At 43.7% G+C, this 16,684-nt stretch overlaps 1 protein-coding gene across 1 annotated transcript in view; it reads right to left on the bottom strand.

Annotated features, from left to right (window-relative positions):
• Positions 1-10,648, bottom strand: part of RBM20 (RNA binding motif protein 20) — a 178,398-nt gene extending 167,750 nt beyond the window's left edge. Inside the window, exon 1 of the mRNA XM_032423002.1 lies at positions 10,467-10,648. Within this exon, the coding sequence (XP_032278893.1) occupies positions 10,467-10,648 (182 nt within the window). The remainder of the gene's footprint in view (positions 1-10,466) is intronic.
• Positions 10,649-16,684: the final 6,036 nt, after the last annotated feature.

Below are 16,684 nucleotides of genomic sequence, written 5' to 3'. Positions count from 1 at the left end.
AGGGAACACAAGCAGGGGGAGTGGGAGAGGGAGAAGCAGGCTTTCCTCTGAGGGGGGAGCCCGATGCAGGGCTCAATCCCAGGACCCTGGGATCATGACCTGAGCAGAAGGCAGACGCTGAACGACTGAGCCACCCAGGCGCCCCAATGATGGGTTTTCTAGAAATTATTTTGAGGACACAGATATTCACATAGAGAGGATATGATCTTAATTTACAGAACATTCTCTCACCCAGCCTCATACCACCAGTTGTTTCGTAAATATTATTTTTCTTAGTTTTGTTGAGTCCCAGTAAATTTCTGACTTGACTTCCTCACTTGTAAAATGAGGAGAATAACAGTACTTTCCTCACAGGATTATAGACTGATTAAATGATTAAATGGATTTAGCATATAAAAGGTGCTTAGAATAGTAGGTGGCACCCAGGAAGCACCCAACGAATGTTAGTTGTTACTCACTTTACTATTGTTCCCTTTTACAGATGAGAACACTGAGGCTCAGTGTTAGTTAGTGGTGGCAAAGCTGACTCTAGAACATAGGGAAGGCTTGCTCTTGTTTCTTTTCACTACTCCACACCACTCTCCCCACCCATACATATTTTGTGCATGAAAATAAGAGTACCAATCTGGAAGAGGCAAAAATAGCTATGTAATTTAAATCTGAAAAGCATGAACAAACCAGTAGTCACAGACCAGCTCCAGGACTCACCCAGTTTAGGTTCCGGGGCAAGTCATCAGTCATTTTTAAAGTCCGCTTCATAGAGTGATTTTGAAAAGGAAGATAAAAGGTTTCTGCAAAGAGCTGACTTAGCTTCAAGAGGATGCCTAAAACATTGTGTGAGCTAGCAAAAATTACATTAGCACCCATTCATGCCATTAGCATGAAAAGGGATTTGTATTCCCTCTGTATGGACATTAAATAGTACTGCAGCCCGTGACAAAAGGCCTGCCGCAGAGGTTAAGTGGGAAGTGGCTGGCCCATCAGTTAGGTTCCTAGCAAGTCAGGATTAGAAAAATCCAGAGTCTCCAATAATATCCAGGGGCTGGTAAAATGCACACGTATTTGCAAGGCCAACTGATTTAAACTATATATCCGAACTAATCCATTCTAAAGTAATATTAATTTATCATCTCAGTTCCACATTTCACTGAAGGGACTTTTTAAAAATATGGTCAAATTAAAAAATAAAACCATGAGGGGCACCGGACTGGCTCAGTCTGTAGAGCACGCGATTCTTGATCTTGGGGTCATGAGTTCAAGCCCACGTTGGACGTAGAGCTTACTTAAAAAGATAAATAAAGGGGCGCCTGGGTGGCTCAGTTGGTTAAGCGACTGCCTTCGGCTCAGGTCGTGATCCTGGAGTCCCGGGATCGAGTCCCACATCCAGCTCCCTGCTCGGCAGGGAGTCTGCTTCTCCCTCTGACCCTCCCCCCTCTCATGCTCTCTCTCTCTATCTCATTCTCTCTCTCAAATAAATAAAAAATAAATAAATAAATAAAAAGATAAATAAAATATATTTTTTAAAAAAGATAAATCCACGAGGTGAAAGTTTGTTGGGAAACAGTATATTCAGAGCGTTTCACAGTATCTCATTACTCATACTGTGAGTATTCTCTAATCACAAAGAGAAAAATGTCCCGTTACAATGGGGAGGTCTGGAGGTGACCTCGTTAACCAACAGATCAAACTTAAGGGACACACAGCACCCATTGCAGATCCTGGCCCAAATGCTTAACCTAAATCTCGTCATGAGGAAATAATACACATATCCAGATCATGGCTCGTTCTACAAGACAACTAGCCTGGAGTCTTTCGTCATGAAGAACAGAAAAAGGTGGGTACAGTTGCTAATTTTAAAAAGACATCATAAACAAATGCACTTGTGAATCTGAGCCAGGGGGTTTTAAAAAGAGCTATTGGGAGACATTTTTCTGACAAATGGAAAAAGTTAAAAATCTAGTGCTCATTAGATAAAATTATTTAAGATTAATTTCCTTCAAATAACAGAGCTACAGTTATGCAACTTCCTTTCAAATAGTTCAGGGACAAAAAAAAAATGTGATGCCCGGCTTGTTTGGCCGGATGGAACAGGGCATGAGATGCTCTGGAGAGGCCAGTCTACTGCCACTTACAGAAAAACCTACGGGCAGGGGGTAATAGGGAGGCAATAACATACCTAAGGATGTTATTCAAGTCCCTTTGGGGGGATCTGAGCAGACTTGAGCCAGTTGATAAATGGAGAGTTTATGAATGTTCCCTATTTCTTCCTTCCCCAACTCCAGGCACACAAAAGGGAAGCCTAGCAGAAAACGCAATAGACAGAGAGGTGAGGATTCCTACAACCTACCACTACCCTTGCTGTGTGACCTTGAATAATTCACTTGACTTCTCTGATGCTCACTTGCCTTCCCTAGAAAAACAGGAAGGCTGGGCTAAAGCAGCCCTCAGATGCCTTCCAGGCCTAAAGTCTAAGACACAAAAGGGCAGTTCTGTCTTAAAGATAGTGTAATGCCAATATGAAATGTCTATTCCTAGTTTTGTTTTTTAAAAATAAAAAGTTTTATTTTCTCTGATTATAAAATTAATACATACTCACTGAAAAAAAAAGTAGAAAGTATAAAAAAAAAACCAAAACCCTATAAATGAATCACCTAGAATTAGAACTACTGTTAGCATCTTTATATTTGTTCTTTAGGTGCTTTTCCGGAATTGTGGGCTCCCACACACACATCCACATACATTTTTTTTAATTTTGAAATTCCTGGTGTACATGCTGTTTGTCATTTTTAGTTTAGTTAACAATACTATATTCCATATTATTTTATGTTCCATATTAATAAATATAAGATAACGAAATTACATGCACACAGTTTATTTTCCCAACTGGAAAACTTTCACATGGTTTCTAATTTGTTGCTCTTCTAGACAATGCTGCAGTAACTATCCTTATGTTCATCCTCATTATGTATTTACCCTAGGTCTACAAATCAAGACTGAATCACACAGCTCATTCCCTTTCTATGCAGAAGGTTAAAAAAATATCTTTTCAGGTACCAAATAAAGGCTCTCCATAAGGGCAGTCTATGGATGACGCTGCTAGTGCGAGCCCGCAGGGCGCAGAGGAGACCCAGTCCGTGGGAGGGTCTGCAAACAACAGTTGGTCTCTTCAAGGAGGCTACACAGAAACCTGAGGCTCAGCTTTTGGACACCCATGATCTCTCCGCAAAGTGTTTTTTCGGCCGCAAGGTCGGGGCGAGTATCTGCCGCCCAGGCTGCCCACTGCCCGCGCCACAGGGTTGCCGACTCCAAGCCCGTGCAGCCGGGGCCCCAAAGGCCACTCGCACATCCTGTTTACGGTTCGTGCTTCTGAAAACAATACCATCGCCAAACACAGTCCCACCAAACTGTGCTGAATACAATCCAACTTAGACAAATGAAAATAACTGCATCTGCCTCCCGCATTGAAAACTCTACTTGCAAACTCGAGTATTCACTTTTTGCAAACTCGAGTAGTCACTTCAACCTTCCCAAGTAATTAACATTCCAAAATAACTGTTTTTCTTTTTAAAAATTTCTAATGATCAGCAAACAGCATAAAATGTTTGTCTTTTCACTGACATCTCTATCTACTTTTCTGACTTAAAAAAAGTTTTTTTAAAGATTTTATTTATTTATTTGACAGAGAGAGAGATAGCGAGAGCAGGAACACAAGCAGGGGGAGTGGGAGAGGGAGAAGCAGGCTTCCCGAGGAGCAGGGAGCCCGATGCGGGGCTGGATCCCAGGACCCTGGGATCATGACCTGAGCCGAAGGCAGACGCTTAACGACTGAGCCACCCAGGGGCCCCTCTGACTTAAAATTGTAACACTGATCCAAATATGCTTTGCAAATGTTAGAGGAAGCATTTAATTCCTTTTCATAATCATTGCTGTTTTCATGTATGAGCAGTCTCACAAGCATGTACTATACCCATGGCTAAATGTAACTGATACGGGATATATTCTGTATCAGATGTATAGCAGAGGGGAAGCATTCTACACTGATGATAATTCAGCAATATTCCTGGAGAGTCACATAATTTTATTCTTGGAAGAGACTGCCATTGATCATTTCCAATCCCTGGAGAGGCTGAATTAAGAAGGTTAATGGGCTTGTCCAGGGCACTCGCTCCCAGTCCAGGGTTTTCTTTTCAGCTCTGACCCTCTTCATCAGAGACCCAATAATTAATTTAGAGCAAGGATGTGCATTTTACACCAGGCAAATCCTAGATCATTTTATTCATTAACAAATTCAAAGTAAACTAAAGGAAGTAACTCAGCAGAATTAAAACCTCTTTAAAATACTGTATAGATTACCTTGTCTACTCCTTTAGCTTCATAATGTTGGAGGTCAGGTTTAAAGGCAGATCTAGTAAGAGCCAAAAACATATTTGGGAGACAACCTACAGACAAGCTGCAAAATTAGAGAAGTATTTTAAGATGTCCAGCCCACCGTGAGTGGAGGTTTCCAGGTTTGGGCGGGAAGGGGCACCTGAGAACTGATGGGTTATTACCGTGATGGGGAAAAAGCAGGTGCCTAGAAAGGACAGCAGCAAAGGGCCCTGGTGCACCCTTAAAGCAAATACCCACATTAAAGAAGGGAAACGTGGCATGAAGACTATCTTCATGGGGTGACAACCACGCTTAAACACATGCATGACCCCCAGCCTCTTGTTTCTGAACACATGGAAAGATTTATTGTCCAAACTGAACTGCAAGTTATTAACACATCCTCATGCAAGTTGTTTAACGGCTCCTTTTGCTCATAAAGTACAGTCACATGAATATGTACCATCTCCCCGACAGAGGTGCTGTCAGTGAGTTGGAAAAGTTGCCTTGTAAACCATCAGGGGACTTATTTATAAAATCCAGCAGGAACTGTAGGAAAGAGTAAGATCAATTAACTTGGCTATAACTTCTGCCACTATAAAGACTTTATCATATTAGATGGAAATACGTGTCATATCCAAAATACTGGGGGGGGGGGGGTGGCCTTCCCTTCCACCTCCTCCTCAAACAGTGGACAGTGCTGACTTGTACCCAAATTTGCTGCCTGTAAGTGTTGAAGACTGAAACCTTAGTTGGGTGGAATTTAAAGTGACCACCCATTGAGCCAGGCAAAATATCAGCCTACCACCAATACCCCGTAGGTGGTGTTGGAAGCCAAATTCACATTCCTGATTCAAAAATGTGCCTTTTTAATTAAAGTTAGGATTTCCCAGTCTTCCCACTGGCGGGAACAAGCAATAGTAGGCTTCCAGTCTATCACACATATCAGGCAAGATCCAGCCAGCTTCATTAACCAGAAAGGGAATTGTCATTTGCTCCCTTGTACAAACCACTAATTACCGTCTTTGCCCTGATTCTGGAATACGGGTCACTTTACTTTCTGCAAAACTTTTCAACGCACTAATTCTAAATACAGCTACCAGTCACTCACACCAGCTGTGGATCCACAGCAACCTTCCCTATTAAAATATACAAGATCATATCAGTTAGACCATCCTAAACAAGATAATTACTGTGGCAGGAAATAAAAATCAGATTAAGTGGCATTTTGTGACACAGGAGACCCCTTCAAGCTTCTGTCTGGCAGGGGGACCAGGGTGGAGGAAGGGAGAGGGGTGCCCTGCCTCCCAGTATCTCTCTGGAGTTTTAAGTCCACTTTCTCAAGCTTCTTCCATTCTTGCTTTCCGTGTTCAGTTCAGTCCATTTTAATTCTATCCCTCAGTTAGACCCCAGTTCCTAACGTTTTTTAGATTCTTGTTTATCAGTGCTGTGAATTGGACTATACTGGTTTGTTTACCTAAGGATTAGCTGTTATGGGCAGGGAAGAAATATTAGTTTAACTGGAATCAAGAAACCTGCAGCCACAAGAAAAATAAATCAGAGAAAGAGAGAGAAACTGGAAAATGTGGGCTCATTTCACTGTGAGTCAAGCCTGGTGGGGTTTTTCCCCCTGGTGACTATAAGGACAGGCAAAGAGATCTTAACAGATCAGAATTCATTCCAACAGACCGATCTGGGCTTTTAAAATTATTAATCTGACAAACTGCTAAGGAGGTAACAAAAGAATAAGTAGACAGAAGAATAAAATGGGTGATAATTTTTTTCCTTCCCCCCCTCCCAGCACTGGCATTAGAAGAGCTCTGTGTTCACCATGTGTATAGGCATTTACCATGACTAATGGGAATAATGTACTACATTTCATAATACTGATCTCTTTGGCAATTTGAAAAAAAAACTCATAACTGGATGGCTATACTTGCTATCTAAAAATACTTATCACAAAAACTTTAAGGCAAAATTTTTTAAGAAAAAAAATACCTTTCTAGAGAAGCAAAGAAACTTTTCAGAATGCTAAGGAAAGAACTCACTCTCTCTCCTTTCCTGTTTTGGGTAAACACTTAATCCTCTCAGATGTTTTCTCCTGCTCAATACTTGTCCTACGTGCAGCTTAAGATTGTGTTCAAAATTTTCAAAATTCCTTCTACAAGTGTATCCTTGTTTTCCCTAAAAATGGACTCAAACTGATGTTAGAAACTGGCACAGATGTTAGAAATTCCATCCTCTTTCCAGAAAAGGACCAAGTATGAGTGTGAGGTAATGTCCGTTTTTGGAAAATTCTTATTTCCTCCCCGATTCTGGATGTAATTGTCAGCATGCCCATCAAAGTGCCTGGACATCCTACACAGCTTGCCTCCACGTTGTTCCCTGAGAGTTACATGGAGCTCCTTCCAAATGCAGAGTGTCTGTAAAATTATCTGCAAGCAGAGTAACTACTTGTAACATTTTCTATACTGAATCAGGGGAGCCTTTGCTCTGAAAACAGTCAGCCCGTGTCCTACGCAATGCAGAAAACTATAACCTTAAGAAATCAAAGTTGGATTTATACCCTCCTAAGTCATGAACACGTGCAGGTGACACTCGATATCAATTCTAAACCAAAACCTTTTCTATTTTTATAGTTGATTTTTATTCATTGCTTATCAAAATAATCTGGAAAGGAAATAAAATAACTCACCTATACTCAAATGCACAATCTGATATCATGCAATAGATAGTAATACTTTGCCGCAAGTCAGATAATTTAGGAAAATCACCTATGTGCTCGCCTCACAAAAGGTGTGTGTGCTTGTTTGGTTAATTTTCACCATGAGCAGTGACACTTTATAGTTGCATCTGACAACTGACTTCAATATTTCACACAGAATTGACTGACTCTATTTCCATTTGGAAGAAAGTTTTAAAATTTACAACCTAAATTTTCATTTCTGCTGTTCATCAAGGTTAATAAATAACTTCTCATGAATCAAGAATTAGGTTTGATTTGAAAGCACAAAATTAAAACAAAATACTTTTGGAAATAAAATATTGTGAATGTTTAAGGAGGTTAGTCCTTATAAAACATTCACCAAAACACATCAGTCAATGTTGTTTTACTTCTGCTAATATATATATTTTAAGTCATCAAATTATTCTGATTTCCTAAGCTCATTCTAAATCTCCTCTTAAGTTATTTATATTTATTTATATTATTTTATATTTTGTACTGCCCACATGGTTTACACAATGCTTTACATCTGACCCAATAATACCTTCACATTGGCCAACTCAGAGAAGACAAGTTTAAAACAAAGATCTTACAAAATACTAGTTCTATGTCTAAACATGGCTGATAATCTTTATAGGTGATGCTAATATTGGCCAGGAGTCAGGGGTTGATATGAGCAGAAAGGTCATGGGCAATTCTTTACTGAAACTAAGAACGCAGTAATAAGAAAATTAAGTATACCTGAGTAGAACAAAAGTACCCTACCGAAATTAACTTTTGATGCATTTTTCCTGAGTACAGAGACTGGCATCCATAAAACAAATATCAAAATCAGTCTCATTATTCGTCCTCATACTTCATGTGTTTAGCTACTTAAATGTAGTATACAGCAGTTCTCCCAAGACCAAATATGACACACATTAACAGGAACAGGCTTTTATTATGATCATGACTATTATTTTATCATAGTCCTTGACTTTATCCAAAATGCAAGCCGATATAAATGAAAACCATTAACAAGGACATTAAGAAGTGAAAACAATTCTCGTAATCCTTATACACTATGCACATGAAAAAGATTGATATCTTCATCATTTTGAAAGAGTTCAAAACTTCTCTTACGAATTACATAATGACCTCATTAAAATAGCTAGAATAAACAAAGGTTCCCCAATAAAATGTATTTAATATGTGATCCACATATTAATTTTATCCAAAGAATCCGAGAAGAATTTTATCCAAAGCTCTAGCTCACAAAATTCTCAATCAAAATGCGGGCAATTGATTCTGCAGCTGAGGGCAATCTCCCCACTAGGTTTTCTCAAAGATGGCTGACGCAAACAGCACCTCATAACTACATTAAAAATGGTTGCTCAGATTAAATTATGCAAATGTAGTTTCAAAATAACCTGCTCAAGTTTCAGCGCATTGAAGATGGACCTGCAAAACATTTGCCATGTTATGCCTGGTTCCAGCGTAATTTCAGTGGGTTCTGAGGGGACCAAACCCCAAATCGTCCTCATAAAGAACGTTTTTGAAACATAAGTGCACAAACATCCAATTCCATGGGCACATTCACCGGCCTTCAACCTGGCCTCTGAACACTGATCTGTCACCAATGCAAAACGAGGCAGAGCCATCAGGCGCTTCTTGAAGTCTCCATTCTGGGCCATTGACAGAAGGGGACATCTTTGAAAAGCTCTTATCTACTAAAGTAAGATATTCCAGAGATAGAATTTTCAAAATGGGGCTAACAGGGTAAATCAGACCCCTATCTACAAAGATATTTCTGTGAACATAAAATTCCCAGCTTTTTCCTAATTAAAAGGAAATGACAGGAAAATGCATGGTGATTACAGTACCAAAGCAAACTCAATAAATTTAATGGGTAGCCTCACCTCAAGCCACAAAACACTGGCCCAGTAGCACGTTAGATGTTTTCCAATTAGTAATTGGTCAATTAGTTGTTTTTTTTTTAAGTAAAGAAACTTTAGGTTTTAAATATATTTTTCTCTGTTAGTTTATATTTGTATCAAGAACTAAAGATACATTTTAAGTAATGATGTACTTAAACTGTCCATATTTAGTTAAATCTTAGCTTAAATAATTTGCAAAACAATAGGAACAAAATAATCTAAATTATTTCCATGTTCAAGTAGTTAGCAACTTGTTAGTAGTTGAAAGTCAGATAAAATCGAATTAAAGCAGAAAGTTGTCACAAATGGAAACTTTAGCAGTCCACTAGTCAAAAAAGGGGAACCATTTTGTTCAGAAATATGCCGGCGTTTTTTTATGTCAAACTTGAATTTTCACTATTCTTTCTAAAGTCAGTCTTTAAAACAGTATTTAAGTGCCATTTACTTCCACTTACAACCCATCACTGGTTATTCCTCTTACTGCATTTTCAAACGTTTATGTAACTCAAAGCATCCAGACAGCAGCGCTGCCCCCCCCCCATACGGTTGATTTTCTGTACTTAGTGCTTTTCTCCAGCACCATCAATTTCACCCAAGCATTCATCATTCAGACTTTCCTACACTTTCTTAAACCGGTTTTGACTTCAGTACAAGCTGAGGGAAGCCTTCAGGAGAATAAAGATCCTTCAAACAAACCAACATTCTAGGCCTTAAACTATCAAACAAAATCTCCAAAGAACCAACAAAACATCCCTGTTTTACTGTTACGCCCCCCAAGATGGGCTGAAAGACCTTCTCAGAGCCTGTTGACCATCCCGACGTACTCAGACGTTGGGAAGGCCAGCTCCTAAGATTCGCACAGCCCCAGAATCAAGATGGTAACATTCATGCACAACGGTGGCGCGGCTAAGAACTCTTCCCCGCAAGGGCCTCCTTGAAAAGCACAGACACTTCTTTCGGGGCAAAGCAAAATGTGCTGTTTACAAACCCTCTCCATCCTTTCCACCCATTGCCACGGGCTGACTACTCCAGGGCCACGGTGAAGGGCGGCTGCCCGTGGTGGTCTTTTCCTTACACACCCTCACGGGCGCGCAGCCACTCACACCCGGCTCTCCATACATTCCTGCGGCCTCCGGGACCGGAAAGATGAACCATACTCTCTGGGCCATTTTCCCCCAGTTTGAGCTACTTTAGCTCAAAATATCCAGTAACGTCCCTGAAGAGAAAGGGGATAAGGAAAAACAAAATTATTTTCCCCAAATAACCTGGCTTCCCTGTCCCCAACCTCACGAACAGCCAGAATGACACCGACTCTGCCGAGAGAGGACAAGAAAACTTCAAACACAAGGCGGCCGCGCGGAGCTCAGCAGCGACGCGAGAGATGAAGGCACGGAGCGGGGCGCCCGGGGCGTGTCCCCCAAGCCCACCCGGGGTCCCCTCTCCGCTTTCCCTCCTCTTACTTTTGGATGATCTGCGGTAGGCCGGCTGGGGGCGGCGGCGGCGGCGGCTGCATCCCTCTCGGGCCTGGGGGCGCGGGGGGCGCGGGAGGCGCCGGAGCACCCGGCACGCTGCGGGCATCTCTGTCCGGTTGCTCGGGGCCGCTGGGATCCGCGTCCTGGCTCATGGCTGCGGCCAACACCATGTGAGCCGACACCGGCCCCAGGCTCGAGGCGAGAGAGCGCGTGCAAAGGGCGGCCCCGGGGCACGGGCGCTCACTGGCCGGGGTCCCCGTGCCCAGTCCCCTCGTCCTTCCCGGTGGCGCGGGGAGGAGACGCGAGGGGCGGGGAGGAGGCAGTCCCGGCGGCGCCGCCTCCTCCTCCTCCTCCTCCAGCCGCTCCCGCCAGCCCAGCCGGGCCACGCGGGGGCGGGGGCCGGGGGGCGTCTCCCGTCCGGCGGGAGCCGCGGGGGCCCGCGGGGGCTGCTCGGCGCCGGGGTGGTCCGGGGAGCTCTGCCCGCCGACCCCGAGCGCCGCGAGCGAAGAGGCAGCTTGGCGCACGGCATCCGGCGCCGTGCGCGCTCAGGGTCCCCGGCCCGGCTCCCCGCAGCGCAGCGCAACTGCGTGAGGCGGCGAGACGCACACCGGCCGGCGGCCGCCCGCGGGGCTCTCGCCTCCCCGCCGAGCCTGGCGGCCTTGGGCTTGTCCCCGGGGACCGCGCGCGCCGCACCGCGCCCTCCTGCCGAGAGGGGCGGACAGAGCGCGCCCGGGCCGTCCGCGCGCATCCCCAATGCGAAGTGAGCGGGGCTTGGCACCTTCCCGCGTCTGGAGCCTGGCCAGCGCCACTCTTGGCTGAAGGGCCCGACCCGGCGGGGGGGAAAAGCCCGGACCCTCCCCCAGCTCGGGGGGACCTGTTACCCCGGGTCTTAGATGACCAGGCCGGAGGGCTCTCCAAACTGGCAGTTCCAGCTGCTGATTTCAGGGGTCTCCAGAAGTAGCCGGTGGGGCCGCCGTGGTTTCTCTTCATTTTTCTCTATTCTCTAAAAGAGCCGCTACGATCCCGGGAGCGCAAAGACAAAACCAAGCAGACGTTTTATTCTTGTTATTTATCGGCGAGATCTTAGTGGACACATAAAGGATGAAAAGGAGAGAGTTCGCCTACCTCGCGCCGCCGTCACCGCTTCTGCAGTTCGGTTCGCTGTCGGAGCGCCGGCGCGCGCCAGTTCACCTGCACACCTGCACACCCCGGCCCGCCGCGTGGGCGCAGGCAGCTTGCGTTAAGGAGCTACCCTTCAAGGTGCAGCTTAATGTTCTGGCCCGAGGTCTGGGGAGGCACCTGGTGGCGCAGAACCATCTAGGAGCTGGGCAAAGCTCACGGAGAGTGGTTATCCAGAAGATCCTTACCGTGCGTTGGGCGCACTAGCTTTCTAAATCCTGACATTGGCCGCCCCGGGGAAACAAGGAAAAAGCGTCCTTTGGGTACCTTGGAAGCCAGAGCGCAGGCCAGGGCGCCCCGTGGTCTGGAAAGAAGTTTGCCGGGGTCTCAAAAGCCCACGCCTCCTCCTCCCTCAGCCACATGAAGCAACATTCTGGGGATGGGTTCTCTGGAACGTGGCAACTAACGGAACTCCCTGAAAGATGCTTTCTTCTCTCCCCAGACTGTGAGTTTCTGTCAACTCCCCCTCCAGGCTCAGGAAACTAAGCTTCCCTTGATTTCTGCCATCCTACCTAGATCTTTACTCCTCCTTCCCTCTCTCTCCTACAGATAAAAATGTCCTATCCAGTTTCCCTTCCTTCCTTTCTCTCTCCCTCCTTCTCCTACAAATAAAATGATATGCCAATTCCTTGTATTAATAAATATCGTCAAAATTCATAAAAATTGAGTCTCACCAAAAACCCAGGTAACGAGGTATTGATTCCTGTCTCCATTTCACAAATGAGGAGGCGTCAGGGCGATTTGTCCCACAGTGCATGGCTAGTAAGAGGCCATCCCAAAAAGAGTCTTCTGAGGCTGAGGGGTTAGGTCATTATCTCTGGCTTCTTTCTTTCTTTTTTCTTTTTTTAACATATTATTTATTTATTTGAGAGAGAGAAAGCGAGCATGAGGGGGGGGGGAGGCAGATGGAGAGGGAGAGGCAGACTCCCCATTGAGCAGGGAGCTGATGCCAGGCTCCCTCCCAGGACCCTGGGATCACGACCTCAGTTAACCAACAGAGCCACCCAGGCACCCCTATTGTTTCTGGTTTCTATCACTAAAGTCCTGACTATGGTTTCCATAAAACTCCACCTTCCACTGCCCCCCTCCCCAACCCCACCTTAGTGGAAGGAATTACCTGAAATTAACATTGCAATTCTACCAGAAACTCAAGTTAAAACTTTCCATATGCTGTCATTAAAATGTCCTTCTGAGAATCCCCCAAAAGGGATGTGTAGTCAAAAAGACAAACCTGAGTTTACCAATGGAGTGATTCAACATCTGAGTGTCAGTTACCAAATATGTAAATTGGGAGTGATGAGACCTGGCTTGCACCATGGATAACGGACTTAGGGGTCATGTATCTTGCATATTTGGTGCGGGAAGTATCAATCCAGCAGTTATTACAAACATGATCCCTTACATTCCAACCTTACAGCCATATAGAAAAACAGATCTCAAACTTCAGGAAGCTGAGTGTCTAGGAGTCATACTATTTTTTTTTTTTTTAAGATTTTATTTATTTATTTGATAGAGTGAGAGAGCACAAGCAGGGGGAACAGTAGAGGGAGAGGGAGAAGCAGGTTCCCGGCCAAGCAGGGAGCCCGATGTGGGACTCGATCCCAGGACCCTGGGATCATGACCTGAGCCGAAGGCAGACGCTTAACCATCTGAGCCACCCAGGTGCCCTAGGAGTCATACTATTGATATAACTATATCCATGCCTATTACTCTTTCATTGGCAAAAAGAGAGAGAGAGAGACCATATTATATGAATGCAGCTCTCCACATCTCAAAAATAATGTATTAGCCTATGTGACAAAATAATAACAGTGGATACATCTAAGTATTCATTGGGCTTTTCTTTGCATCCTTTCTGTAAATTTGAAATTTTCAAAATAAAAAAATTTTAATTAATAATTCACAAGGTGTTTTTCAGAAATCCCATTTAGAGCTTAATATTTGCAATTTATATGTTATATCGTATCGGAAATTTGAATTGAAGCAGATGCAAACCAAGAGGGAAACACTGTAGCAAAAACCCAAAGCTTGTTCATGTTCTCCCTCCAATCCCCACACAGTGTTGTCCAGGATAGCAGCGAATGAGCATTTCCACTTTGCAAATCAAACATTTAAGTGTATTAAGCAGTTCTGATGAAAAATATTTTTTAATTTACGTTTTCTCACTTCTTTCCTGGAAGAATGAAAGAGATCCCCAGCTGGAGTTACAGCCATTTAAGAAACCCTAGCAGTCTTGCTTTTGTCTGCCTGTGCCCTCACCACCCCCACCACCACACCAGGGCGCGTTCACAGTTATACCAAAGTGAAAAAAGGACTGTGTGAGTCACCTTGACAAATGGAGAGCGTGACTGGGAGATGAGGGCTGCTAACATTTCTCTTTGTTCCACTCTGCGGAAGCATCCTGTCCCTCCTGATCTGCCAGGAAGCTAGGATCAGACAGTGAGACTTTTTGCTCTCTATGAATATATTGAACATTTAACAGGGGTCAGCTGCTAAGTGCTTTCATAGACTCGTACTTCATACTCACGATAACGCATGAGGTAGTTACTGTTATCCATGTTTGGAATTGAGAAAACTGAGGCTCTGATGGCTGCAGGAACTTGCCCCAGCTCATCTGGCTTCTAAGGGGCAGAAGCAGGACTGCGGGTAGGTGGATCTGGCCCCAGACTTCTCTGCTGCCTCAGTGACAGATGTGGAGTGGAGATTCCACCCGCCTTCTTTTGCCGTGATGCTGCCTGTCTCTGCCAGTCCGTGTAAATTGCCACCTGCGTGGTGGCTCAACTCCCCACTCACATTTCTCCAGATCAGCAAATGAATGGGAAGGATCCAAATTGACATCTTACAGGCAAGAAAATTCAAAGAAACTAAGCAGGGTGGCAAGGTAGTAGTCAGGTGAGGGAAATAGAACCCAGGTCTCTGTTATGAGTCGGGTCCTTCTCAAACCTGCCAGGGACTCTAGCACTCTGGCTTGCTTCCTAATATTAATCAATGTTTACTGGGCTCCAGACACTAGTTCTAGGAGGTTTTTCATGCTTTATCTCATTTAATATCACCCTTTTGTAGACAGAGAATCTTGATGAACCTGTGGCCAAGGTCACTGGGATAATAAACAGTGGAGCAAATCTTCAGACCCTGGTCCAAGTCCCTGCAACCTCCCTGTCCTCTGTTCAAAGGGGAACTAGCCCACTTCTCCGTGGTGATTGTAAACATTCATCTTTGCAGATGAGATCACTTAATATGTACTGCTACTCCATATATGTCTATTATTACTGTTATTTTTTAATAACAGTTTACTTACTAGATTGTAAAGTGTGATAATTTTCACTCAGAGCTGGTGAATCTGCAGAACACAGACATTCTCATACACTATGGGTCAAAATGTCAGTTGCTACAACGCCTTTGGAGGTGAGTTGGTACCATCCATTAAAATTGCATAGGGGCACCTGTGTGGCTCAGTCAGTTAAGTATCTGACTCTTGATTCCGGCTCAGGATCCTATGGGTTTATGTGTAGCAACAACCAAAGCCCCAGGTACAAAGGAGTTTATTGTGGCATTGTTCAAAATAGCAAAAACTGGAAACAACCATAGTGCCAAGCAGTGGGGGACAGGCTACATCAAGGGTGGTCCCTACATACAAGGGAATACAATGTAGACCTTAAAAAAACAGGGGCAAATCTATGTGGACTGCTCGGGAGAAATTTCCAAGATGTGTTACTAAGGAGAAAATTTAAGTTCCACAACAGTATGATTCGATGTATATAAAATCAAAGATCATAAAATATTTATAGAAAACTATATAAGAAATTTATTATCAACAGTAATAACCTCTGGAAATTGGGACAGAGCAGGAATTTTATCCTTTTGTGATTTTTTATATTGTTTGAATATTTGAAATAAAATTTTATTGTAGCATATATATGGTTTGAAATTTTTTTTACCCTGAACACGTGCTATTTTTTATTAACTAACAACAAAATCTAATTATTTATTTCTTCAACTAGTAATTCTTAACAACACTTAGTACATTAATAGGATATTTATTTTTATTTTTTATTTTTTATTTTTATTTTTTTAAAGATTTTATTTATTTATTTGACAGAGAGAGAGACCACGAGAGAGGGAACACAAGCAAGGAGAGTGTGAGAGGGAGAAGCAGGCTTCCCGCAGAGCAGGGAGCCTGATGCAGGGCTCGATCCCAGGACCCTGGGATCATGGCCTGAGCCAAAGGCAGACGCCTAAGGACTGAGATACCCAGGCGCCCCAGGGGGCTAATGATCACAGTTATTGCGTTTGGTTTTTTGTTGTCTTCTTTTTTTTTTTTTTTTGAGTATTATTCTATGCCACGCTGTCTTAAGCACACACTATTTCTCACTTAATCCTTACAACCACCTTCCTTACCAGGTGGTTGTTTTTACGCCCATTTTACAGATAAGAAAACTAAGGCTCAAAGAAGGTCAGCCACCTGGCCAGCTGTTAAGTGGAGGGCTGCAGATCTAATCCTGGTCTTCATTACTCCTGGGATCGAGCTTTTAACTACTCCACGTGGTGGCATGGGTGCTTCTTGGTATAATGGGCTTTTGAGACCAGATGCTCCTCTACTAAATCCTGGCTGGGTATCTCCAATATCTGTCTCTAATATCTCTCTCTTCGGTCTCTCTCTCCACAGGACCCAACTTCTCTTTTCCATCCCCACCCCACCCCCACCCCCCTGAGCTTTATCTCTATGCTGGCGCTTCTCTCAGAGCTACAGCATAATCTTTTACTTGAATTTACAGGAATTCCTTGGAATCCCTATACATGTTTTCCAACAATCATAAAATAAAATCCTGTGCTGGTTTCACGAAGGATTACCTCTCTGAAAACCCAGGAGAGGCAGTGGCTGAAGGATGCTGTTTAAAAATAATATGGTTACTCATGGAACTGGATTCACATTTGAATTTGAAGGAGACAGTCAGGGAACTTTAGCTGAGGAAAAGTGAGGACATGACCCAGGAGGTTCTTTTCTGCCTAACAACTCACAGAGCATG

The sequence above is a fragment of the Phoca vitulina genome, unplaced genomic scaffold, assembly GCF_004348235.1.
Source record: "Phoca vitulina isolate PV1807 unplaced genomic scaffold, GSC_HSeal_1.0 scaffold28, whole genome shotgun sequence".
NCBI classification, from domain to species: Eukaryota; Metazoa; Chordata; class Mammalia; order Carnivora; family Phocidae; genus Phoca; species Phoca vitulina.
The sequence above is the reverse complement of the archived record's forward strand: the minus strand, read 5'-3'. Positions and strand labels throughout refer to the sequence as shown.